This window comes from Chiloscyllium plagiosum, unplaced genomic scaffold (assembly GCF_037043375.1).
Source record: "Chiloscyllium plagiosum isolate Xiang-an unplaced genomic scaffold, Cpla_swu_hap1 HiC_scaffold_43, whole genome shotgun sequence".
Taxonomy (NCBI): Eukaryota; Metazoa; Chordata; class Chondrichthyes; order Orectolobiformes; family Hemiscylliidae; genus Chiloscyllium; species Chiloscyllium plagiosum.
Genome location: NW_028270181.1, coordinates 3,747,995 through 3,775,277, shown reverse-complemented (window position 1 = coordinate 3,775,277; position 27,283 = coordinate 3,747,995). Strand labels below are relative to the sequence as shown.

At 41.4% G+C, this 27,283-nt stretch overlaps 1 protein-coding gene across 16 annotated transcripts in view; it reads left to right on the top strand.

Annotated features, from left to right (window-relative positions):
* Positions 1-27,283, top strand: part of col13a1 (collagen, type XIII, alpha 1) — a 121,135-nt gene that overhangs the window by 74,189 nt on the left and 19,663 nt on the right. For 13 of the 16 annotated variants that reach the window (XM_087982502.1, XM_087982504.1, XM_087982510.1 and 10 more), the window contains 15 exons: positions 3,035-3,079; positions 3,908-3,994; positions 5,654-5,680; positions 5,919-5,996; positions 7,077-7,121; positions 7,970-8,014; positions 8,140-8,274; positions 9,504-9,602; positions 11,746-11,772; positions 13,511-13,552; positions 13,968-13,994; positions 15,179-15,241; positions 18,070-18,105; positions 21,740-21,775; positions 26,722-26,775. In XM_087982502.1, the coding sequence (XP_087838628.1) occupies positions 3,035-3,079; positions 3,908-3,994; positions 5,654-5,680; positions 5,919-5,996; positions 7,077-7,121; positions 7,970-8,014; positions 8,140-8,274; positions 9,504-9,602; positions 11,746-11,772; positions 13,511-13,552; positions 13,968-13,994; positions 15,179-15,241; positions 18,070-18,105; positions 21,740-21,775; positions 26,722-26,775 (846 nt within the window). The remainder of the gene's footprint in view (positions 1-3,034; positions 3,080-3,907; positions 3,995-5,653; positions 5,681-5,918; positions 5,997-7,076; positions 7,122-7,969; positions 8,015-8,139; positions 8,275-9,503; positions 9,603-11,745; positions 11,773-13,510; positions 13,553-13,967; positions 13,995-15,178; positions 15,242-18,069; positions 18,106-21,739; positions 21,776-26,721; positions 26,776-27,283) is intronic. The other 3 variants (XM_087982509.1, XM_087982508.1, XM_087982506.1) reach the window with 2 other exon arrangements.

Sequence of the window (27,283 nt, the reverse complement as noted above, 5' to 3'; positions counted from 1 at the left end):
ACCCCAGAAAAGAAGTTTTAGTAAGTTTCTCTCTCATTCACCTGAAGTCCACTGAGTACAGGGCCTAACCTATTCAATCACTCCTCAACAGAACATTTCTTTATTCCCAGGATCAACCTAATGACCTTTCTGTGGACACCTCTCACAGTAAACTCTGTTGACCCGTATTACACCTCCCAACTGAAGTCCCTGCACACTCTGGCTTCTAACTGAAAACTAATTCTGATATTCTAGTTACAATTGGTAGTATTTGATAATATACATGTCCCAGGCTTGTGTCTAATTAGTATCGTTTAAGAAAAGTATAAGATATATACTCTGTCTCGGTGAGAAATGAAGTGGGAAAATACATCTGAGGAGGCATTCATTTTGGGCCCTCCTATTTGAAATTGCTTTTGCTGGTGTGCTTTTTGCCAATAGCTTTATAATATGATAACATATACAAACACAAAATTAAAAACATATAAATATTAGTACTCGTGTAATATTTTCATAGAGTTGAAATCCAAAACAGGATCCACATCTGCACTCTGCACATTTTCAATCTGTTCCCATCTGCTTACATGCAGCTGTCAGCTGAAACTAGCGAACACAGATAGATCTTCACCAGTATATCCGGAATATTGCAGGAAACTTTGTTTGAACGGAACATTGGTTCCGACAGAGGAGGAACATTAGACTCAAAAAACAAATACCGGTTTCGATGCAATCATAAATAAAGAATTGTCTTTTCAGTGTGAAATGTTTAAAGCTTAACTAGAAAGAACTTCCTTTTAAAAATAAATTCAGAAATCACACAACACCAGATTATAGTCCAGCAGGTTTATTTGAAATCACAAGCTTTCAGAATACTGGATTTCAAATCAACCTGTTGGACTATAACTCAATGTTATGCGACTTCTGGCTTTGTCCACGCCAGTTCCAATGCAGGCACCTCCACATCATGGCTACCATTTCTTTTTAAATGGCCACTGGATCAGAAATTATTTGATTAAGTTTGGAGTGTATTTTTGAGCAAATTAAATCTCATGGAATGAAAGGCAAATGAGTTAATCAGAAGAAGAGTGAAGCTTCACACTAATAACTGAATAAAGAATTACTTAGAGCACAATTTTATTAATAAAGAAATCCCAACAATCCCAAATGTTGTTACCAAATGGGACGGAAGGGAATAAAATAAGAATCAAAGAAACTTGGATCAATTGAACAGCTGGAGTAAGAAATAGCAGATGAATCTTAAGTTGATTGTAAGAGAGATAAATGGAAGTTAATAAGTATTTAAACAAGAAATGTGAGGATGTGTTATTAATTTGACCCAGTTACTGGATGTCATTATTCACTGACCACTGTAAGCTACCAAGAAAGCTAATCACAGGTTGAGAAGAGTCTCAACAGTATTTGGCTACAAATTGAAACCAGCTGTCTTACCCCACAGAACTATTGTGCGGTTTAAATAGCACATTGGCTAAAGGATATTAATACTTTACAGAGGATTTAGGAAAGATTGATGGGAGTGATTCTACGACTGGGAGTTTCTGGGTTGCAAGATGAGATCGCTTAACTCAATATGTTTATGTTGGAGAATCGCAGATTGAAGAGGAATGTGACTTGAATCTTTTTAGATGATGCTTTAAGTAGATTTGCTATCTTGGTAACGGGTGTTCAAGACTTATTTCATTTTAGTTCTACAAAGTTCCTTTTGAAATTCAGTTTTGGCAATATGTAAGTCGTTGTGAGTAACTGTAACTTTAATGAACAATGTTTGGTGAGCAGTCAAAGCCAAACTGATGAGACACAACAGGAGAGCAAGGTTATGGGATGTGTTTACATCTCATTGATTTGAGATGGTTTTAAGGAAGGAAAGATCTTGCTCACTCACAGGATGTGGGTGTCAGTTGGACAACTCCAATTGCTCATCTGAGTCACTTGCTAGGTTCTTCTCTAAAGAAAATGAGTGAAACAGGTAGGTCTCGATAACTTTGGACACCATTGATGAAACCTTTTACTCCTGACTTAGCCAATTAACTGCATTTAAATTCCTCAGCAGCCATGGTGGAATGTGAACTTCTACCTCTAGATTGGTATTCTTGCAAATTGTCCTGATGAACATGAATAAATAATGAAGAATTTTTTTTTGCTTCAGCAATACAATCTCTAATTTATTAGTGTTTGTTGGTCATGTGATGTAAACATTATGGGCAGAATTTCCTCCTCATTGGAGATAGCAACAAAGGGAAATAATTAATAGTATGAGTTAACTTGCGAGAGATACTGGAACCCTTATTGCCACCTCTGAAATTAAGTCCTGGGCAAGAAGGTCATCTGGGGACTTCCTCAGCTCATCATCAATAAAGGCCCTAAAGTGGTCAATTAACTGCCTTAACATGCCACCTCCCCGACTACCTGCCCTGCCAGGGGGGCAGAAAGGAGACAGTTTTCTCACCTGAACAACACCAATCCTCCAATTGCAAACCAATCAGAGGCAGGAATGTCCCTGAAACCAACCCCCTGCCCTTGACTCTGACCGTCCAAAACCTACAGTCTTGGTGACCACCCCCTGCAATGATTTGAAGAGTAAAAGATCTGGCTGCTTATCAGCTGATCATCACAAGAGTAGGCCGTGGCCAGGTGCCCTCAGCCTGTGATTGTCCAACAGCTTCTGACGAGTTTACAGTGCCTGATGGATGAGCTTCTTGCGATTTCAGCTCTGAATGAGCTGTTCAGTACATGATCTAGTGAATGATCTCACTGGTGGGAATGGAGGCACATGTTAGTGCCACCAATCAAACTCCCCCAATGTCTAGGCCGGGTTTTGTTGATGATGTGTACCTTTCCATGTCAGAATTCATTCTTGGTACAGTTCCTGTGCCCTTTCCGGTTCTCAGAGATGGATATGGTTTCATTTGCAAAAGGTTGGAGGTTTTGTTATTTCGAATAAGTCTGTAATTTTCTTAGAAATTGAGAAGTTGCGAGACAGACGTATAAAACTGGAAAAGGGCCTAATCGCTAATGTTTGTGTATTTAACTTGTTCAGGGTGAAAGTGGCATTCCAGGGAAAGATGGTGCAGTTGGCCAGAAAGTAAGTCCATTCTCATCGATATGTCACATAGATAAACAGATATGGTTGAGGAGTTCACTTCATTGTTAAAAATGCTCAAATATCGATAGAAACTATGCATCCCCAGAACATTATCTGGGTCTCTGGATTAACAGTTCAGCAATAATACCACTTGGCCATCAACTCCTCAAGTTCCACTCATGCTTCACCTCCACCACACTGACCTCGAATGGCTTTCCGTCCATCATTACCTCAGTTTTGAAATTCTGTCTAAATCCAACAGTAGACTTAACCTTTTCTATCTCTGTAACCTCTTCTAGCCCAATCCTCTGAGGAACTGTTCTCCCAGCTCTGTCCTATCTCCCTTCCACCTCACTCTTGGCAGATATATTTTGCAAATTTCTTTCGAAACCATCCTGCCTCTCTCCTCTTTTATGGCCACCCTTCCAACTTATTTCTTTCACCAAACCTTTAGTCATCCATCGTAATATCACTTTTCTTCAGTCAGCATTCATTTAGTAGTGCTCTGTGAAATACCTTGGGAAATTTTGTAGGCACTATGTAAATGTAAGTTTATTTTCAGCTGAGCAGCATTCACATGGCTTTGCAATTTTGTAAATTAAAGTTATTGCCTAATTTTGCTTTGGATTAAATAATTAAATACGTCACTGATTTGGTAGCCATAGAGTTCAGGATGCGATTTCTTTAAGTAAATGCTGACATTAAAATCTATAATCTGTCCATACGTGTCCTTAACTCTAGAGTGGAAGATGATTGATTATGATATTGGGTTTAGTGCTCTGTCTGTGGCCATGCAGAACCCTGTGACTGTGTGCTCTTGTTAAACAGGGCGATCCCGGAGTCCCAGGAACGGCTGCTGGTGGAGTAAAGGGTGAAGCAGGTCCTCCAGGATTACCTGGTCCTCCAGGTCTGAAGGTTGGTGTCACTACAATCATTTATTTATGAATTGTTCTTCTCAGGACTTTACAAATGGATCAACCAAACACGCCAGCATTCTGACACTTGTGACAACTTCAGAACAAAAGAAAGATTTGCATTTATCTCGCACCTTTCACAACATCGGGACATCACAATATGCTTTGTAACTTATTAACATAGTTCAGAAGTGGGATCAATCCTGCAACATAGGAAAGTAACAGCCAATTTACTCACAGCAGGCTCCCACAAGCAGGAATGGATCATGCTCAAACCATCTGCTCTTTGATAATCTTGTCAGAGAGATAAATATCTCACAGGAGGGCAGGACAAGGGGCGAGAAAATGTTCCTCTGTCCTTCTTCAGAATGCTGTCTCTGGATATTTTATGTTCAAGTGACCGGGCAGAGAGACCCTAGGTTCGACATTTCTGAGTGATTTCATTTCTGACACTCCCTCAGCAATCTCCCCGGGACGGTGTGGCTCTCCCCGGGACTGTGTCCCTCTCCCTGGGATAGTGTGGCTCTCCCCTTGACAATGCAGTGTTCCCCGAGACAGTGCAGTGTTCCCTGGGACAGGGCTCTCCCTCAGTGAGGAACTGGTGGGTTGATTGGGGGTTTGTGCTTCAGTTAGAAAAACATAGAAAATATGGAAAAATACAGCGCAGTACAGGCCCTTTGGCCCTCGATGTTGCGCCGATCCAAGCCCACCTAACCTACACTAGCCCACTATCCTCCATATGCCTATCCAATGCCCGTTTAAATGCCCATAAAGAGGGAGAGTCCACCACTGCTACTGGCAGGGCATTCCATGAACTCACGACTCGCTGAGTAAAGAACCTACCCCTAACATCTGTCCTATATCTACCACCCCTTAATTTAAAGCTATGCCCCCTCGTAATAGCTGACTCCATACGTGGAAAAAGGTTCTCATGGTCAACCCTATCTAAACCGCTATTCTGGAAGGTGCTCACAGGGAGGTGCGAGTGATGGCACCGAGTCCCAGTCTGGAATTCCAGGAAATGCTCAGGATGATGGTGAGAGGGCAGCGGCCTTTAATCTTGTTCATTGATTAACCCATGCCTCACTTAAATGTCCTCACTCTGGTTGGCAGGAAGTAGGAGCAGAGCTGCCCAGTGTGGAGGAGGGAGCTGTCTTTGGCTGTCTCCTGTATGCAGGGGGACTCCTCAGTTACGAGGCCATCTTAGGGAGAGTCTCGATGATTTTTTTAATATAGTTTTGAAGTCAGTTTGCTTGTGCTGAGGAGGTGTTTGGGATGGGGCTGGGGTAACTGGAAGGTCCCCAGGAATGTGGGCCCAGGAGAGGGTGAGGTGATAATGTCTGGAGCAGGAAAGAATACAACTTCCCAAAAGGGTTTCGGGAACACAGACAATCCATTCTGGCCTCACAAATCAACTTATTCACCTTACCTTTAGGGCTTTCTCCTCATCACCATTAGGGTCTCAGCCACTTCCGTCTGACAGATTCAGGCCCCCGTTTCCAAACAGACAGGGTACCACATTAATGAATCTGTCATATATTTGTGAACACAAGATTGAGGACATTGTTGAGGGTGATTGTTATTCTGCTGAATCTAAACTGTGCAGAATAGGATTGATGACCAAAATCTCTGTAAACAATTGCTCTGAAATTTCTTATAGGGTGAAGCTGGTGTTTTGGGACCGCGGGTGAGTAGTATTTCTATTAATGATGCTGTTTCCAGTAATGCTAGTTTCTTTAATAACTAATTCTTCACCAATAATACAGGCCACTGTTTTGTTGTGCGCACATCATTATTATGTTATAAATCATGGCCTTTAGTTTATACACACAATGAATATAATGAGCTTCAGTTTTATCCTGTGCCTGAGGGCAGGAGCGTTGCTCTCAGAGACACCGTATTAATCTCCTGTGTCTGTTTTATAGGGTCCACCAGGTCCCAAAGGTGAGCCAGGAAAGACTGAGATCATTGACTACAACGGTAACATCAATGACGCACTCCAGGTACACTTTAGTCAAAGAGCGATCTCACCATCCCCTTCCCCTGAGGCTTTTCTATCAGTGGATTTAGAATTCAGAGTTAAGGAAATAGTCCAGATGTTGTACATGTAGGATGTGCTGTGCATTAAAGGAGAAATGATAGAATCTTACTGCACAGGAGGAGGCCATTCAGCCTCCCATGCTTGTGCCAGCTCTTTGAAAGCATTAGTGCACCTCTGCCCCACTCCTGCAGGAAATCCTTCCCAATCCCTTTGGAAAGTTCCTATTGAACCTTCTCCCACCACCCTCTGAGGCCACACTTTCCACATTGTAATATTTTCAGGCCCCAATCTGTGGACCATGGTTGGATACACAAATGTGAGGAAACCCCATCTCTGCAAACTCTGTTTTTAGGAATGGTTGCGTGCATGTACTATTTTCAGTTTGGTGTGGCTAATCCCCATGCCCCTGGCCTCTCGTACCCCTTTGACCATCTACCTCATGCTTCCTGATGCCCATGCCCATGTACCCACCTCTCTTGCCTTCCTATAACCCATACGCCCCAATAATCCTCCTATCCCTTTAAAAACCTAAGGCCAATTCAATGTTCATTTCCCACAGGAGAACAAAGCATATGGCTGTCTTTAAAGAGTCTTTAGTTGGCACTGATCCCCAGAATGGACACTCTTACTGACACGTTCGGATTTCACTCACCAAGGTCTGACTGGTCTTCTGATAGTCAGACCCCAGACCCTCAATCACTGCCCTCTCAAACTGTTTCCCTGTCAGCTACCTCTTGTTAGTTGTAATCATCGCAGTTCACCATCTGTGGCTGCTTGGGGCCTGGCAACAGCTGAAGAACAGGATTCTGATTGTGGATATTCACGTTGGTGGTACAGATCACAATAGCATGGTGTTTGCATTTGAGAGTTTAAAGAAACTCCTGATGCACACAAGCTAGAGTTCTGGCTCAGTGACCCAGTGATCTCTGAATTCCCCCCTCCAGCTTATAGCCCTTTTGACATTGTTGCGCTGGTCTCTAAGAGCAAAGCTAGTTGGTCTTTGCTATGCAGCTTCACATTGCACTGTTTGATTTGTATCTAGGGTCCTCCAGGTGTTCCAGGAATGCCAGGGCTCCCAGGCCAGAAGGTAAGATTTTCACCAACGCGGGTGTCTCCAAGGGAAGGAAATGACAGTGAATTGTCTGCCTGTTTCACAGTCTGTCTGAGGATAACAACAATCTGTGTTTATGTAGCACCTTTTTAAAAGTGTAGCAATGTATCTCCTAACACTCCACAAGAGATTAGTCATCATTCTTATTATTAGCAAATTTTGAGAAGATTTGTAGCTCAGGTTGAGGTTCTGATTGTAGGTTTGCTCGCTGAGCTGGAAGGTTCATTTTCAGACGTTTTGTCACCATACCTAGTTGTTACCTACATCCTTCATGTAAGTAACCTACATGAGCAAATCTACATCCAGATTCTTATCATTACAAGACATAATTTGGCGACAGGCCTGAAGAGATATTTGAGCAATCAAAGGGAGAGTGTTTACAAAGCATCTTCAAGGAGGAAGATGGAGTGCAGAGGCATAGAGAGTAAACTTCAGAGCCTAGGCCCTCAGCTGCTGATGGAGTGATGAAAATTGAGAATGCTGAAGCCTCCAAGATTGGAGGAACACCATTATCTGAGGGTTGCAGGCCTGGAGGAAATTAGAAGATGGGGAGGATTGACTCCACGTTGTTTGCTGCCCCAGGATAGATTTCCCCCTCAAAGTCTTGAACATTCTTCCTTACCTTTGCAAATACAATGAGGGGCTTGATTATACCAAATAAAAACACTGTTTCCCTGTGTTACATTGTGTTTGTTGCGTGCTTAGAATGAGTATCGACATGTTTAAAAATTGCTTAAGTGTTGTGCAATGGAAATTTAAATCAATTTACCCAATTTATGTCCCATACAGAGTATAAATATTTATGTGGGATTGTGTGTTTTTAGGGTGAAATTGGATTGCCAGGTGTACCTGGACTTGATGGAGAAAAGGTAATTAATTCTCCCCTCTCTTAAACAATTGGTGTGATTGTATTGTATGTCAAAGTTCCAGTTGTTTAATGAAAGTATCATGTTTTGGCTATTAAAAGCATTCCTGTTGTGTTTCCTTCCTCCAGGGTTCTCGGGGTAAAAATGGTGATGTTGGACCTGCTGGTCCAGAAGGACCACCAGGACCCAAAGGGGAGACAGGGATTATGGGATTCCCAGGACCGAAAGGAGACAAAGGAGACACTGGGATGACAGGAGCACCTGTACGTTGAATATGTTCTTTCTAACACAGACACTGAATTAACCACCCCAGTTCAGTTCGTTAATACCTGTCATTGTAGTCTCTTAGTGAAGATTCCCCAATTTATTACAGTTTTACGTGCGAGACTCCAAATTGTCAAGTTCCCCTCCCCCTGCTATGGAGGATGAATTGTCTGCTTACCCAGTCCTTCAGTTGGTCATAATAAAGTTAACCTAATAAAATGATGCTTTCCCTTGTGAATACCTTTCTCTTAGTACAAAACATTTTAAACTGAGTCAATTTAGCTTGGCTATCTTGAGTTTACAAAAGTGTGAGTTTATTGCAGTTCAGTTTACATTTCTCCCTTTGAAGCTTCCTTGACACCTTCGGGTGTGACATCCCAAGGTTTCTCTCCAAACAGCCATTGTGTATATATCCTCAGTTGTCTTTTGGTTGTGTCTCCTCTCTTTAAATAAAACAGAGACATGCTGCAGTTGAAAGTTCCCCATGTTTGTTGGTGATCTGGCAGTGTTGACACTGTCTACCTTGTTGCACACTTTAGACACTTGTCCATTCTATTTAATTCTTTTGTGGCTGTATCCAGAAATTAAACTGTTCTCCTGACAATGTTGGATTCACTTGTGTAAACCTTTGCGTGCAAAGGTCAATTAGTTTCCTTACTGGACAGCAGTTGTGTTGAAAATCTTTCTTGTATGAGGTGCTATCAAACTGATTATATGATGTTAATTAACATCATGTGAGAGAGTCTGACAGGGTTTGTGGTTTTCGTCATGTTAGAACTCATGTACCACAGAAGATCAGGTTCTTGTTGAGTCAGGTATTTTGAAGTTTGTAAACAACACTAACTATGTGCCATGCAGCATGCTCACAGACTTGTACACAGCCTGGTTTCTGTGCTTACTGGTGTTATTGTACATTACATACACACAGCTCTCTGACTGAAGAAATTACATTGACTCCACAACACAGTGACTGGACACAAGGCAATATCTTCACGCTGGAACATCACAGGTCGTGATGTCATGTAACTTAAAAATACAACCCCTATCTGATCTGGAATCTCTGACGTAATAAAACAGACACAATAAAACATATTGTGTTTGATCAAATGACTTTTGACCATTTATGTCCCATTTGCAAACAATCCAAATTCCAAACCTATAAAAGAGTTTTTAAATTATCCCTAAATATTGATGAAGTCCTTTCATTTTGTGTTTAATGAACCTTTAGGGTCTGGACGGACCCACTGGAGAGAAAGGAGAAAGAGGTGAACCAGGATTGCAAGGTCCTCCTGGACTACCGGGCCCTGTCGGTCTTCCTGGCTCAACAGTAAGTACCAGCAGCCGCCACCATACCATGTTCATCTGTGTGACACAATGGGCGTGGAATTGATCTTGGGTTTTTAAAAACAAACAATAGATGTGTTCCAAATTAGACCTATAGGGAGATGCTGAATAGGCTGGGGCTTTTTACCCTGGGGCGTCGGAGGGTGAGGGGTAATCTTGTAGAGGTTTATAAAATTATGAGGGGCATGGATAGGGTGAATAGCCAAGTTCTTAAGGCAGGGGAGTTCAAAACTAATGGGCATAAGGTGAGAGGGGAAAGAATGAAAAAGCACCTAAGGGGTAACTTTTTCACACAGAGGGTGGTGAGTGTATGGAATGAGCTGCCAGAGGAAGTGGTGGAGGCTAGTACAATGACAACATTTAAAAGGCACCTGGATGGGTATATGAACAGGAAGGGTTTAGAGGAATATGGGCCAAGTGATGGCAAATGGGACTAGGTCAGATTGGGATGTGGCATAGAAGAGTTGGACCAAAGGATCTATTTCCATTCTGTATGACTCTATAACTCATTGTTGATTTTCACCCCCTTTGGTTTCATCAGTAGAACAGGTCATTGGTCAGGGGTAGGAGAGACTCATGATTAGCTAGTCCTGCTCTCTGCAACCTCCTGCATCCAGTTTCACTCCCAGTGACCAGACAGAATATGAATCCAGAAAGGACAGCTATATGCTCCTTAGACAGACTCCAGGCATGTACTCCTCCAGACAGAACTGTTATCGCTGCTTAAACGTGAACTCCAACCACACGAATTACTTGGTCCCCACATATTTTGTTTGAAACAACCTTGTTAATATCCATCTCTGGTTGGCTGGGACTTGAACCTATACCAACTGGCCCTGAGGTAGGGACAGTGCCACTCAAGATATTTGAGGTGTAACTTTTAGATGTTACCTTTTAATGGGATGTACAAGATAAAACCTTTAAGTTACTTTCAAAGCAAAGAAGGCTTTAGTGTCTGAAACATCTGAGGAAGGGAGGGATGGTAATTGATTGACCAAAGCAGCCACTGCCTCTCACCATCCGATTGATTATAGTTTGGGCTGAAACAAAGGTTTTCTTTACAATAGTTACCTCATTAAGGGCACCCAATGTGAATCCCTTAGAAATGACCACTTCTATAACTCTGGGAACACCCATCATGGTCATGTCAATGATACTGCCCCACGTGGTTTGGAACAGGGTACAGTTCCCATTGTTATAGCTGTCAACAACCCTGCTGCAATCCCAGCTGTTTGAAAAATAGAGGTTTAATAAGTCAACATATATATGGGCCAACATTCTTTGGGATAGCGTAATCTCAACATTCTCAGTGGTGTGGTTCAGCCTGCAGTCCCAGGGTATTTCAGAACTGGGACGTAGCTGCCACATCTTAGAAAAGCAGTGGGAGTGTGTTCATGTGCTTCAGAACATTCTCACAGCAATTTAGCGAAACAAAGGGAGGAAACTAGTATAGTTCAAACATAGCAGTATGGATGGAGTTGGAATAATCTCAACAGATTGTGCAGAAAATAGAACTATTGTGGCTTCCTTGTAGATAACGTAGAAGGATAATTATAACAGATAAGTGGGAACACCACCTCCTGCAAGTCACTCATTATCATGACTTGGAAATATATTGTAGTTCCTTCACTGTCACTGGGTCAAAACCCTGGAATTCTCTCCCTAAGGGCATTGTAGAGGTATCTACATTGAATGAGAGAGACAATGTTTTAATGAGTGATGGGTTGAAGGATTATGAAGAACAGGTTGGAAAGTAGAGTTGCGGCCAAGATGAGATCAGCCATGATTGTATCAAATGGCAGAGCAGGCTTGAGGGGCTGAATGGCCTCCTCCAGTTCCTCATTCTGGTGTTATTATGAATGGATGGACTTACACAGTCCAGGAAGGCAGCTCACCACCACCTTCTCCGGAGCATTTAGGGATCAGCAACAATTGCTTGCCCAGCCAGTGACATCCTGGGAAAGGAGACAAATAAAGTTAGATTATGTCTAAATTAGGTGCACACACTTTCCTCTGATTTTTTCAGTGGGGATAATGTGCTTGCCTCCTGCTGGAATCTATCAATACAATGGGTTACTCCTCTAGAGTAAAGACTGACTGGAATTTATTTTGATTTTTGATTTCAGGCAGATAAAGGAGAGAAGGGTGATACGGTAAGAATTGTATCATTTATTTTCTTTGCACAAGTCAAACACTGAACGCTCCAAAGTTTGTGTGTCATTGCTTGTGCTGTTAGAATGTGAGCACTCAATGTGGTTGCACAGCCTTCCCTTGTCTATTTAAAGTAACAAGTAATAAGGCACAGTAACGTACAGAATGAAGCTGTACATTGGTAAGTCTTAGATGTTCAGAAACTATGGCTATTGTACTGAAATGTTGCTGATTCAAAAGCTTTAACCTTTCTGCTGTCAGGACTGCCACATATTGCCTTATTACCAGCCCAAAGCAACAGCCAAAGCACATTCCTAGGAACTTGAAATAACTGCTATGAAATCACAAATTGCAATGGGTAAACTGAGGGAAGCTGAGTGACTGTGGGTTTGAGCAGTGTGAATATTCATATTAACTCTGTTTGAGAGACCCATTCAATTAGGTACTCTTCCACAGCCTGGCAAATTTTTATTCTTCAAATATTTATCTAATTCCCCTTTTGAAAATTCTGATTGAATCTGTAGGCAATGCATTGCAGATAACAATAAACCATGAAATGTTTAAACATTGTCATAAATGAAGTATCAGATATAATATTTGAAAACCTTGAACAATCTAAGCAAGCCTGGAAATGATGGTTCTAAGCATCACCAAATAATGATATCTACTTCAATTGTTTACTTTTATTGTGAAGCAAGTGCTGCCTGAGACCAGTGTTCACAACTTCCATCAATTCATTGTATACTCGCGGGATTGGATTTGTCCTGCTTTTTGTGTATGAGATTTACCTGTGTAAATTTCCACATTGTCAAGTAGATGCCAGTGTTGTAGCTGTACTGGAACAGCTTGGCAAGGGAAGCAGCAGATTTTGGAGCACAGGTCTTCAGTACTATTGCTGGAGTGTTGTTGGGGCCTCGCAGCCTTTACTGTATCTATTATCTTCAGTTGTCGCTCAGTATCACATGAAGTGAATAGATTTGGCCAAAGACTGCCCTTTGTGATATTCAGAACCTCTGGAGGTGTCTGAGATGGATTAACCACGAAGCACTTTTGCCTGAATATTGTTGCAAATGCTTCAGCCTCACCTTTTGCACTGACATGCTGGGCTCCCCCGTCATTAAGGATGGAAATATTTGTGGAGCCTTCTCCTCCTCCTCCTATGAGTTATTTAATTGTTCACACACATTCATGGTTGTTTGTGGCAGTACATAGTAATCAGCTGGAGGTTTTCTTGCCCATGCTTGATCTGATGCCATGAGACTTCATAGATCCAAAACTAACAATGAATGCTCCCAAAGCAACTCTGTCTGAGTGTATATTATTATGAGGCTCCCTCTGCTCGGTCTGTCTTGCCAGTGGGAAACACACATCCAGGAATAGTAACAATGTTGTCTGGAATATTGTTTGTTAGGTATAATTCTGTAGTGTGACTGCCAGCCTGTTGTGTGACTTGTCTATGAGACAGTTCTCGCAATTTTGGCACAAGCTCCCAGATGTTAGTAAGGAGGACTAACCAGGATGGATTCCATTACCACCTCAAAATGTTTTAAAGTAATTTATGTGCAGCTCTATGAGAGATTTCCCTCCAACTATTTTAATTTAAAAATTTCTTGAAGTTTGAAGGGCCTCTACTACCATTCCTTCAATCGTGATAACTGGAGAGTGGGATAGAGCATTGTTCTGAGCTGTTTGTAAAGACTTCCTTGTTTATCTACTGAGGGTTGTTTTTCACTTTTGCAGGTGAGTGGTCCTCCAGGGCCAGAGGGACCTCCAGGTCCAATGGTAAGGATTCATTCTCCTCTTCCCACCAGGAAACCAGAATAACATGAAAGACTGAGGATATTAAATACTAACCATATAGACCGGAAGGGAGAGATGCAGGTAGCTCCTGTTTAGCTCCCCAAAGATTTAATTTTAGTTTTGGTGACAGTTGATTCTTCATGAAGCTGTGATTTTCTGGCTAAAGATGTAAACACAGATTTAAATTGCAGTTCTTGTGAGGCTTGCAAAGCAATAATTTTGAAGTTGTTTTTGTTTAATGAAAACACACACACACACCAAAATGATCACCAAAATAAACCTTAGGAAATAATGCAATTAGTTCTATTTTTAAAACTCAAAGGAACTCCAATTAGCATATACAAGTAAGCAGATATATTATCTGTATGAAACTTTTTTTTTGTTTCTGTTTTCTCAGGGACCACATGGTCTTCCAGGGACAAAGGTAATTTTAATTGTACTCAATTGCACATTCTGCAGGTTGCAGAGGTCAGTTTGGTGACTTTCTTCACTGTAATCTTTCCCCTCCTTCTGCATTGGTTAAAATTTGTAAACTGTTTGAAAAGGAAACCAGTTGTGTCATGTGTTTTATTGACGTGCAGTCCAGCTTTCTGAAGAGGGAAATGGAAACTATTTCTCTCTGATCTCACATTATAAATGAGCTGCCCTGTTCCTTACCTTGGACTGATTTGCTTTCTCCAAATGGAGAGCTTTCATCTTCTCCATGGATTTGATGTCCAGCTTTATTCCTAGTCCCAGTTTCTGTGAATCTCTGAGCAGCTGTGTGTCAATCATGATCAATGTGAGAGACTTTTATGACCTTGTTGAAAATGCTTTTGGTAACCCCCTTTTACCATATCTGCTATTATAATAAATGCTGTTCTCAATCTGTTTTCCAATTTGTTTTGCATCATGGCTGTTAAAGATCTTGGCCAGTGTCAAACACTGAATATAATGGCCCTTAATTGTTTTTGACAGGTTAAGTTTATAATATCCTTAGCACTGGGAATTAATTTGGTTATCAACATCAATAACAGCATAATCTAATCAATTTCAATAGAAATATCAGAGTGATGACTAAATCTGTCGATACCAGGTTATCTGACTGGTAGCAGTTTCTCCCACTCACTCCATCCTGGTTTACATTAACTCTCAACTTGCATTAAATCCCCTTCTGCAGTTAGTCATTTTTCATTTCTCAGGTTTCCATTCCGATACTGTGCATTGTTCTAGTACCTGGGACACGTGCCCAAGCCAATCAAGGGACTAGAGGGATTACTATCTTACAAGTTAGTTTATGCACAGCTCCCATGTTCTTGCCCTTTTCTTCAAGTTTTCCCCTTCAACTGAGATTTTAATAGCTTTAATTCTCAAAGCTGTTTGTGCTCAGATTAGAGTGTTCCCTTAAACCTGGATGTAATCCTTTTATAATAGTCAGGCTGGTGTTAAAACAGCATCAGTCAGAAAATTCTGCCACAATTGCATCAAATGATTAGCCTGTGAGATGGATGACTGGATCCAAGGGGTTATATACAACAATCTGATAAATTTGGTAAATGATTGATAATGTATGTATGATACATATGACACTGTTAAAAGTAATCTGAACTCATTTTGTCATTGGTGCAGGGTGACCCTGGGTCAGATGGTGTGAAAGGTGAAAAAGGTGACCGAGGTCACCTGGGACTGCCTGTAAGTTACATCTTCTACTGCATCTGTCTGCAACAATTCTGACATGTACTTGCCAGTTGGAGAATGCCATTTCAGGGCATGACAATGTGTGTAACCTACTTCAAATCCAATTAACCCTCAAAGAGCTACCAGTGTAGAAAGCATCTAATGATAATGTGTGTGTGAATGCATGTCATCCTCAAGTTCGTAAAGTTAGGTAACGTTAAATATCTGCAGCAAGATGATCCGATCCAGAGGTAACATTCAACCTCCCAGTTTCCCAAATTATGTCTGAGCTCTACAGTGTCTGTGGAGAACCTGAATAGATCTTCCCCATCCTTGGAAGCATGAACTGTTTTGGTGGCACAAGCTGTGGGCAACTCTGTAAAACACACTCATCAATAAAACATGAAGATAAATTAGAATTTTGTTCAATAAATAAACAAATAAAAAATAAAATGCATGTAGCCACATTTCGCCCTGGAAGAACACAAGACACAGGGACTGTGGAGAAGGGACATGTTGGGGGAGTCGTGGTGGAGAGAAGACCCTCAAAGATGAGAGAGAACTTGTAGAACGGGGGGCAGAAACAGAAGAAAACCCATGCAGCCAAAACCAAGACCCAACCTCACGGGGGTAGCACATCTAAGCTTTTCTGACCGAACCACTGCATTGAAAATACAAAGGCTAACTGAAATGATTATAAATGAGTCTTATCAACATGAACCAGATACTTGTGTCAGAAGGAAGAAACCATGAGGGTCCAGAACAGAGTGCAACAAAATTTGTGTGCTGTCCATGTGCTCAGCCAGAGGGGCCTTGGTGTTTGGATTAATAGGAACTGCTATGAAACCACCATTCATTTGTCAAATAAATTCCAACTACTTATGCATTCCCCAAATTATTTCACAATATTTACCTTTTTAACAAATAAATACATTGAAAAATCACAACAACTAAGAAAGCACATGGAACAGAATTCTGCAATTATTTATGGGGTAATACAGGTAAACAACCTTTTATTCGAAAACCCGGAATCTGAAAAGCTCCAAAATCCAAAGGCTTTTTGTGAAGTTTTTATCTCATTAACAAGGTTGTTGTCGTGCAAACAGTTAACCCAACTCCACAACCAGTCGCTGCGTGTCACGCACGCAGATGTGACATGGGGGGACATGGCCCAGCACGACCAGGCCTCAATTCTGTCTCCGGGCCCGTAGTACTCACATTGAGTCTGCTGTTCGGTAAAATTTTTAAAAATTTCATCGTTGAACTGTCACTTATCCTGAAATTCGAAAAATTCTGAATTTTGAAAACCAGTTGGTCCCAAGCATTTTGGATAAAGGATTGTGTGCCTGTAGTTACTTTAAGTCCAATTTATTTTAATGCAGTGGATTTTCACAATTTAAAATAGCAGACTTTTGTTTAATCACTTATGGCTATCTGTAACACTATTATTTCAATTACATACAAGCTAGATGCAAGAAGAGGCTTTTCAGCCTCTGCTTTGCTCTCTTACCTCATTTCCAAGTTCCCACTTTATTACAAAACTAAACTCCCTTTACACTGAAATATCTCATCAATCTCAGTCTTGAATCTGCTTAATGACTAAGTGTCCACAGCTCTTTGGAATTGAGAATTCCAAGTATCATCTGAATGAAGAAGGCCTAAATGATTGAACCCACATCCTGAGACTATGAAAAACCAAAAGAACCACAGATTCTGGAAACAAAAACGGAACTTGCTGGAAAATCTCAGCACATCTGGCAGCATCTGTGGAAGAGAAATCAGAGTTAACATTTCGAGTCTGCTCTGAGGAAGGGCTCATTGGACCAAAACGTCAACTCTGATTTCTCTCCACAGAAGACGCCAGACCTGCTGAGATTTTCCTGAGACTATGACCCTAGGTTGAGATTCTCCAGCCAGTGGAATTGGCAACTACCTTATTATCTTACCATATTGAGATCACTTCATTCTTTGAAATTCCAGGCAATATAAACCCATTCTACTCTATCTACTTGTAATATCAGTCTCCTTAATTGCAGGGAAAGTTCTCTCCTCATTACCAGACTGTCAATACAGTGAAGGAATAGGTAGGCCAGTGAAAACACAAGCACAACTTAAATCTTGCCTATTTAAAACAGCCATTAAAACTGCAGAGAAGTTCACCAGAATGGACTGTGTTCAATGATGGGATGATGCATTATGATCTCAAACTTCAAGTGTGTTATAATAGCTATTTTCTTCCTATGTTCAATATTTTACTGTCCATTAATGGGATTACATAATAGGCAGCAGATATTGCTGTGTCATCAATACCACAGATTGGGGTTGAAATTCAGCAGGTCAGCAGCATCTATAGAGCAAGAAACAGGGTTCGAGTCTGGTATGACTCTTCAGAACATAATTCATTTTTCAATGGCATCATTCATTATTGGTCCAGTTTACAGGTATCATAATTCACTTTCAATAGCATGCCACATTGGTCATACTCTCCCTCTCTTAGTTGTGAAGATTTGACATTCACTTTTCCAAACTAGCATCTTGCACCGGTTTCTGAGATGTCCTGCAGCCAGGTAGAAAGGTAAAACAGGTAACTGTACAATGGTTCTATTGCCATTCATAGAATGAAGAATTAAACATTTTTGTAGCCCATGAGCTTGAAATACTCAAACGTATGTTTTGTTTTTCTACAAACAATCTTGTGCGCTGACAGATATGTCAAGTCCTCATCTCTTTCAACGTTATGTCATCACCTTTCATTGAGTTATGCCACACATGTCCCTTTTCACTGCTACACTCATCTCTTCCCCACTGTTCTTTCCACTTTTAACACTTCATACACCATCCAGGGTGCTTCTGGCTTTGATGGACAGCCTGGGCCACTGGTGAGTTCCATACATCCATTCTGCTCGATCGTTCATGCCTGCTACACTGCTGTCGGACTGCCTAATGAATTAAATATTGCTGTATTACATGCCTGTACAGTGAACTGATTCCATTGTAAATGAAGCATGAGAAATGTGCCAATGCATGCGATCGCTTATTTAACCTTTTGGTCAATCATTTGTCTTAGGAGCTGCTTAAGTAATGTGACTGTTCAATGGGTACGAATATTTGGAGCCACAGTGTTGTAATTCTGGTAAATTAACTAATGTAGGAGGTCAAAATTTAGTCCTTTTGCTTTTCTCTTTTAAACACCGTGCTATACTGAACATGACCCAATTTTGGTTACATTTTGAAATTTTCAAATGTCCTACATTTTCATATACCGAAACAATCTGTGGTTTATAGTAAATCTATTCTGTCTTAGTAGGTCTGAAGCATTTAATGTTGATGTGTAACTTGGTCCCATAACCTTAGAGCTATACTGACCAAAGCAGACCCTTAAAATAACAATGAACCTTGTCTCCAGAATTGAATGATAAATTGATGCAATGATGATGGAGGTGAAATTCCAATTCAATGAAAACAAAATTCAGCAGCTATCAGTGGTTCTATGTTGCTGTCTGAGATGAGTGTTCATCCCTATCAATAATATTTAATTTGAAAGAGATTTCTCATCATGCTTAACAGTCCCTGTCGGAACATGTCGAGCAGTCTGTTTTCTCAATTATAGAGCACATAACCTCACCCTGATGGGCCACATAGCAATTTCCAAGGTAGATTCCATGAGACCATAAGATGTAGGAAGAGAAGTAGACCATTCAGCCCATTGAGTCTGCGCTGCCATTCAATGAGATCATGGCTGATCTGATAATCCTCGATTCCGCTTTCTTGCCTTTTCCCCATAACCCTTGATTCACCGATTCCTTTCCTGATCAAAAATCTATCTTTCTCAGCCTTGAATATATGTTATCCCAAATTTTTGTGTTAAACTGTTCCACAGATTCACTACCGTCTGAGAGGAGAAATTCCTCCTCATCTCTGCCTTAAAAGGGTGACCCTTATACTGAGATTATATCCCCTGATCTGAGACACTCCCTCAAGGGGAAACAACATTTCCACATCTACCCTGCCGGGTCCTTAAGAATCTTGATTGTTTCAATAAGGTTATGTTTCATTCTTCTAAATTCCAACTACTACAGGCTTTACCTACTCAACCTGTCCATGTAAGATAGTCCCTCCGTACCCAGGATCAGCCGAGTGAACTGTCTCTGGACTGCCTGCAATGTCAGTGTATCTTTCCTTAGCTGAACCTGTTCACAGTATTCCAGTTGTGGTCTGACTCATGCCTTGTACAGTTTTATCAAAATCTCCTTACTTTCATATTCTATTCCCTTTGAACTAAAGGCCAACATTCCATTTGTTTCCCGATTATCTGCTAAACGTGGTTGCCAGCTTTTTGAGATTTATCCCCGAGGGCTTTGAAATCCCTATGTTCAGCAGCTTCCTGCAGTCTTTCTCCACTTAAATAATATTCAGCTCCTCTATTCTTCTTGACAAAGTGCATGACAGTAGACAGAGTCAAATTGTCAGGGACACTGCAGAAGATAAACTAGCTAAAGCTGGGGAAGTTAACAGAACAACTCACTTGCACATGCCCATTCAGGACTAGGCCCATTATGTACAAGATACTTGGGATCAGAGCAGGCAAAGACCTTATTCCCAGTCATTGATCCATCCCTCAAGGGTCAGCCAAGCTAGTTGATCAATAGCAGGGTCCTGGAATATCGACACAATAAGGCAATCCATTTACTGTTACCTTGGATTTAAACTTCTGTCACTGGAACTAGCTCAGAACTGCCTGAATTCCGAATATTCCCCCCCTTCCCTCCAGGCTCCATCTAAAAATGGTAATACCAGCGTCAATAGATAACTGTAGCTTTAAGCCCCCACTAGTGGATATACTGGCCTCACCCCAGAGATTGGTAGTTTCACCAGTTGATGTTGTAGAGCAAGGGTAGAATTCCTGTCTGAGTGCCAATCCTGGAGTGTGTATACATTGTCTGTCTGTCTGTCTGCTCATATCCAGCTTCCAGTAACATCTGTCAGCAGCTGCTAGACCAATTCTGAGTGTCCTCATCATGTTGGGGAAAGTAGTTACTTTCAGTGAGGTAGAGGCACCTAAACCAAACCGCTAGCACTATGCAAGGGATCATTGATCCAGACATTCACAGCCAATAACAGTTTAGGTCCTGAACTAAGCAATTACCAATGCGTGAAACTAGTTGTAAAGCAAATAAATTGTACCATAGGAACCTGTTGGATTTTAGATTTGATGATTATATGAAAGGAAGTGTTGTTCGCCTGGTGATGTAGATTGTCTGCAGAGTAGCAATTCTGTGCTTTACGGAGGACGACTAGTTTTTAATTGTAGATTTCACTGTTACAACTGATAATTGTCATGAGTAACACATTATTTAATTAAGCAATAAAATAGACTATAACAGCATGAAGCTGTAAATTCTAGATTAAGTTGACTTTAACAGTGTAAATCTCCTTGAATATTTAGCCAATTCAATAGTAGAATATTTGTCTCACAACTACTTCCCTCCCACCCTGCAATGTTGCACTGAAACATTAGGTTGCATTGCGACCTGCATATTTCCCAACTACAGTCTCATTGCCTAGTCCTCCCCCGTGTATTCGTACAGCAAGTCTTTAACCATTAGTGTAATTTCTAAGATAGCAGAGAGATTAATCTGAGACAATTCATTAACTGTCCTCAGCCTATATTGTCAGTATTTCAGAGCCTCTGTTAATAGTACCCACACATCTTTGACAAAGCTCTCCAGCACCACCTCTCTCTGACAGGTTAAATTCACCTGACATGCCTTGTGCAAATAAATGTAATTTTGCACAGGTACTTAAAATATCAATAATGGCTTTAAAAATTTACATTGTCCAACCCTCACTGCAGCCACTTAAATCCCATTTAAACTGCTGACACCTCATTGCTAATGTCAGTCACCTCCCTTTGTTTCATTCACACAAAACATAGAATTTTCTAAGAAACCTAAATCAGATTGTAAGATTTATCTGTGTCTCATGAAATGGGAAGATGTCATGCCAGCCAAAGGAATCACTTGATGCAGCATTCCCAAATCTAACTGTAACACCACTGGGAAACTGGAAGGAAGATTACCTCCAAGCCATTGACTCATGCCTCCATGTGTAAGACATTTTAATGATTGGCCTGAGGAGGGATATCACTGAGTGTTTTTCACTCCATTGGAGTAAACCCAGGGTTATGTTACCAACAGAAATGCCCCAGTCCTACTAAGAGAGCGCTACTTAATTTTCTTTAGGCTGAGCAATTGGTCCATGTTCTGTTCTCTGAATGAGCAAAGTGCTCTTCTGTTCTAACACTGGGCCTTTTTTGCATACGGTGTTATTGTATACTTATTGTATATGGTATTGTTGTATGCACTATTGTGTATGGTATACACTATTATATATGGTGTGGTTGTATACACTTATTGTATACACAATTGTATATAGTATTGTTGTATACATTATTGTTGCTAGATGTTGGGAGTAGACAGTCTGATGTTCTTCAATATATTCATTTCCATGTAGGGTGTACCAGGGCCAGCAGGACCAAAAGGAGAAAGGGTAAGAGTCAGAGAAAACATGGGATGATTGGCTAAAATGATTGAATTTCCAGACCACACAAATGTTGCTTAGAAACAGACAGCGGTAAATAATCTAATGCAGATTAGAATATTTACCTCCAGGCAATATCTTTTTCCAAGGGACTGGTTGCGCACTTCTTCTTGAGGGGTGGTGTCGAACAGTGATGAGGCAGATCCTCAGGCTTTACAATTTGGTGAGAGAAACTGCAACAGATGGGAAATTAACAAATTAAGTTGAAAATACGAACATGTTTTACAATGTGGCACAGTGACCATTTATCTGATCAATAACACTACACTATCGGCCTGACCTTACTTTAATACTGTATTGACACTTCTACAGTAACATCTGCAAATCACTTGAATTTAGTCCAGTGAAGCAATCAGATCTGCAATAGAAAAGTGCCTACAGCCCGCTTCTGTTTTAACAAAGAGAGTTTGGTGATGGGACAAGCTTGAACCGGTAACCCAGAGGTGCCTTTGGGCCCTGTCATTGCCGGGAACACTGTCAGGTTGGAGCCTTTGTTGTTCACTCATGCCCTTTCCAGCCATTTCTGACTCCATCCTGAGCGGTTGGTAGAGTTCAATGTTGTTGCTGATTTCACTCTACCCCAGTCTCCATGAAAAATACAAAACGAGAGAGAGACAGGGAACATGTTGCACAAAACACATAATAAGTCAATCTCTCTTTTTCTTTCTCTCTCTCTCTCTCTCTCTCTCTCTCTTTCTCCTCTCTCCAATTCATATTCTTGCTTTCCTCACCTTATTTTCTCTTCTCCCTCTGCCTCTCTCATCTTTTTTTCTCTCTCTCTCTTCCCCTCTCCTTGGTCCCTCACTTTCCCTTTGTGTGCTCTCTCCTCACTCCACAGGTAATGAGATGCATGTGCCCTTTTCCTGTAAATTGTGAGATACCCCTTTGTACCCAGTTAGCAAATTGCAGCTGGAATTGGGTTGGTTTTCCAGAGCAAAGTCATTGTTGAAATTCCTGCTCAAGGTCAAAGTCATTTTCATACCTATGAATCGTAACTCTTCTATGAAGTTTTAATAGGGAACAATAATTAATATTGCGTGAGATCAGGGTGTTCATTGGTTGGCATGAGAATGTGGCAGGGACTGTTGCTTGTTTTTATTTACCTACTCTTCTAATCAATCTATTCAGAGATGTTATTACACACCGTGGGCGGCACGGTGGCACAGTGGTTAGCACTGCTGCCACACAGCACCAGAGAACCGGGTTCAATTCCCGCCTCAGGCGACTGACTGTGTGGAGTTTGCACGTTCTCCCCGTGTCTGCGTGGGTTTCCTCCGGGTGCTCCGGTTTCCTCCCATAGTCCAAAGATGTGCAGGTTAGGTGAATTGGCCATGCTAAATTGCCCGTAGTGTTAGGTAAGGGGTAAATGTAGGGGTATGGGTGGGTTGCGCTTCGGCGGGTCGGTGTGGACTTGTTGGGCTGAAGCACCTGTTTCCACACTGTAATGTAATCTAGTCTAATCTAATCTTAACCTCTGGAGCAGGTGGGACTTGAACCTGGGCACTTCAGTCTAGGGTTAGGGACACTACCACTGCGCCTTAAGAGGGACCTACAGCAGGAACTATTAATCGTAATTATTTGATTAACCTCAGACCAGGTAATGATTGATTAGTGTCCAGTCCTCTGTCTGTGAGTCACCTGATTATAAACTTCCACAAATGACTTTGAAAGAAGTATACTGAAGCATTCAGTAAAATATTCTTTTTTAAAAATGTAAAAACATTTTGGCAGTTATCTGTCTGAGGCATCTCACAAGGGAAAAGAATGAATTTGATTTAAAAACCCTGCTCCACCGATAACAAAAACTCACCAAGTTGATAACACCCACCATCACTGGCTGGCTTCCGGTATGCTGTTTCTGAATCAGCAAAAGCATCACAGAAACTTGATTTGTTCTCCATTTGCACCAAAACGACCTCTTCAATGTAATAGGCTGCTTTAGCCAATAGCAGGCCCAATCTGCAGAAACTCAACATCAGTGTGTTCTTTCATGGGATCTGGTACCCACTGACTTAGCCAGCATTTATTGCCCATCCCTAATTGTCTTTGAACTGAGTGGTTTACTCAGCTATTTCAGAGGGAACTAAAAAATCAACCACATTGCTGTGGTTCTGGTGTCACGTGGAGGCTAGACCAGGTAAGGGTGGCAGTTTCCTTCCCTAAAGGACATTGGTGAACCAGATGAGTTTACAGCAATTGGTGATAGTTTCGTTGGCACCATTACTGAGACTAGCTTCATGTTGCAGATTTATTCATTGAGTTTATAAATTCCACCAGCTGCGCTGGAGAGATTTAAGCCCATGTTGATAGAAACATAGAAAATAGGTGCAGGAGTAGGCCTTTCAGCCCTTCGAGCCTACACCACCATTCAATCTGATGGTGGCTGATCGTGGAATCTCACAATCCCACTCTCACTTTCTCTCCATACCCCTTGATTCCTTTAGCTGCAAGGACCACGTCCAGCTCCCTCTTGAATATATCAAATGAACTGGCCTCAACAGGTTTCTGATCCCAATATCATCGCAGCACCAGAAACCCTTTTTTGTGACTTGAAAATGATTCTGAGGTAAAGTAATGCCTGTGTGTATGTGGGGAACATGACCAAAACCCAGCATCGGGGTGAAGGAGAGGCAAGGAGGATGCTGAACCTGTGCGGCTGGCAGTAGATGTATTTCAAAACCTGAACCTTGAGATACCTTGGCCATGCTTGTGAAGACCTTAAGAGTTGGATGGTGATTGGTTTCAGCTGTTAAACAGCAGTGAGATTGGCTGATACAGTGCAAGGAGATTTCAGTGGTAAAGATCGGCAGTCTTGTTGATGGATGAGATTCAGGGTTTGGGCTAAGCAAGACAAAACATTGTACCCTCTACTTGAATTGCAGTTGGAGCAGAGATACCTGCAAGCAGGGAGTCAATTGTGCATGGTCAGAGCAGAGAGGAGAATAAGTGGTTGTGAGTGATTAGAGTCAACTGCATCAAATGCCAAGGGCAGGATGAAGAAGAGTAACGCAATCTTGTCTCAATTCTATGGATGGAATGGAATCTTAACTGGAGAAAATGGAGCTCCGAAGGGTGATGGAGATGCTCATAATGAGTAGGGGGTGACATTTGCAAAGATTTGCAGGTTATAGAGATGATGGGGAGCATTTAGGGAAAAATACCCATCAACAATCAAGGTTTATGAAGTGATGAGCTGATTCCCAACCGCTGGGGGGAATGTGTTGACAGTACCTGAAAGCAGCTGATCACAAAGCGCAGTGTTGTGACTGGAGAATGGATAAAAGAATCAGATGGATAAAAGATGAGGAAGGGAGTGGAATTTGGAAAGAAGGAAGCTCCATGTGTAATTTCAGATTGAGCACACAGGGAAGTTACCTGGTTCACTGTAATCCCAATTCGATAGTCATGAAATCATCGACCAGCCTGACGCATCAATCACATTGGCGGAACTCTGGTTACAAAGATTTGCAGAAATTTAAATCTGATCAGCATTGTGTTCAATAAACTGCAATCTTTCCCCACACTGATAATGACAATGATGGTTTCAAAAATAAACATTTGGAAAGACACAATTTCAGTTTTAAAAAGTTCTGAATTTTTTCTGAAAGTCACTACATTTGGATACAGTTTTTTTTAGCTTTGCTGACCGTATCCTGTATATTTTCTTTCAAACAAGTGTTTTTATACAATTTTGTACTCTCCTCTCCATGTTTCTTCTTTCTTTCTGAAGTTAGAGTCTGGCTGAGATCTCGTTGCGTGAATTTCTGACCTTGAGTTAACTGACTGTCCTTGACAGAAGCTCAGACCAGAGGGTGAGGACTGTCATTGTAAAGTTCCTCACTGGGCAGGAAAGCCACAGGACTGGGTGAAATGTCTTTCGAGCCTGCCCAGGATTCTCTTGTCTAGAGAGTGGAAGCAAGTGGGAGAGGATGACCAGAAGTGCACCTGATTTTGATGGACTCCCATTGTGAGGGTGGGGGGTGGGAGATGTTTCCTTTTCACCTTCACTCATGGGGATGTTGCTGGCTATTTCTTACTCATCCCTAGTTACCCAGAGGGCAGTTTTGGGTCAACCACATTGCTGAGAGAGCTGGAAGTCACATGTAGTCCCCATTGGGTAAAGATGGCAGATTTTAAGGATTCGATGATTCTATTCTTCTCTGGTGGGAAACTGTTGGTTTTTATAACAATCAGCAGAAGTTAAGCAGTCACCTGGAGGCTGGCATTTTATCCCAGATTTTTACTGCCATGGTGAGATTAGCCTGGAGCTTCTGGATTTATGTTCCAGTGACGTTAACATTATAACACTACCTCCTCCCAGTATGTCCTCAGTGGGGAACACCAAATACACACACACACATTGACACACTAAATACACAGAAATATACACAGTTACGTATGTGACATTTGTTCTCTTTCATTCCAGTAAGAGACCATAACAATTTGTAATGAAATCTCTGTCAGACTTTTTTCTTTCCCTGACTCCTGCCAATTAAACCACTGAGGTCACATAAATAAAGCAGAGAGAAAGGATAAAGGCCTTGTAGTCCTGTGTATCTCCATTCCACGTTGGTCAGGTCATTTAGCAACTGAACCATTAAGCAGCCAAAACATTTGTTTATCCAAGCAAAGTGTGCACCTCATGGTTCAGACTGTCCACCATCTGAACCTGTTCACTGGGAGGGATAAACCCTCAGTATTGTGCAGAGCTGCAAAGCTCAATTCACCCAGTGCTTTTCCCAATGAGGAGGCAGCGACATTGGCATTCTGATAACCAGTGTGACCTCACTAGCAGAGCTGAGCACCAATAACATAGCAAATAAATCAAACTTTAACCTTGAATGTACGTTAGTCTGATTGGACTATTGATTAAACTGTGATGGTATTTGTTTTAGGGCGATAAAGGAGATCCTGGATATGCAGGACCAATTGGACCACGGGGATTACCTGTAAGTAAGACAGTTCATATTTTATGTTTTGAGACCAGTGCTGATTTGAATCTAACATTGTCAGTTAGACAGGTCTGAACCCAAAACCACGGAATGTAAATCAAAGTCCTGAAACAAACATCCTATGTTCTTGCTGAGTGTGTTCTGGTAATCATCGGGAACATTGTTGGGATGATTGATAAATTGCACAGCTCAGTATTTGGGACTACACTGAAAGTTCTAAAAAACTTTACTTCATCTTAACATACAGACTGGGATAAAATAATTATTTTCTTCCCTATTTTATGTTTCCTCTCATATCAGCCTTTTGGTAAAGTATTAGGATAAGCTATTCTCACTGCCAGAGCCACTTAATGTGGGCATTAGGAGGGGCACCTCCAATCTAGGATCCCTGAGGAACACCAACCTTCATTCAGCACCTTACATAGACAGTCAATATTATCCTGATGACACTTGCACAACATAGAATGAGATGTTTAAAAAAAAATCCATGCTGACTGGGCCAGCA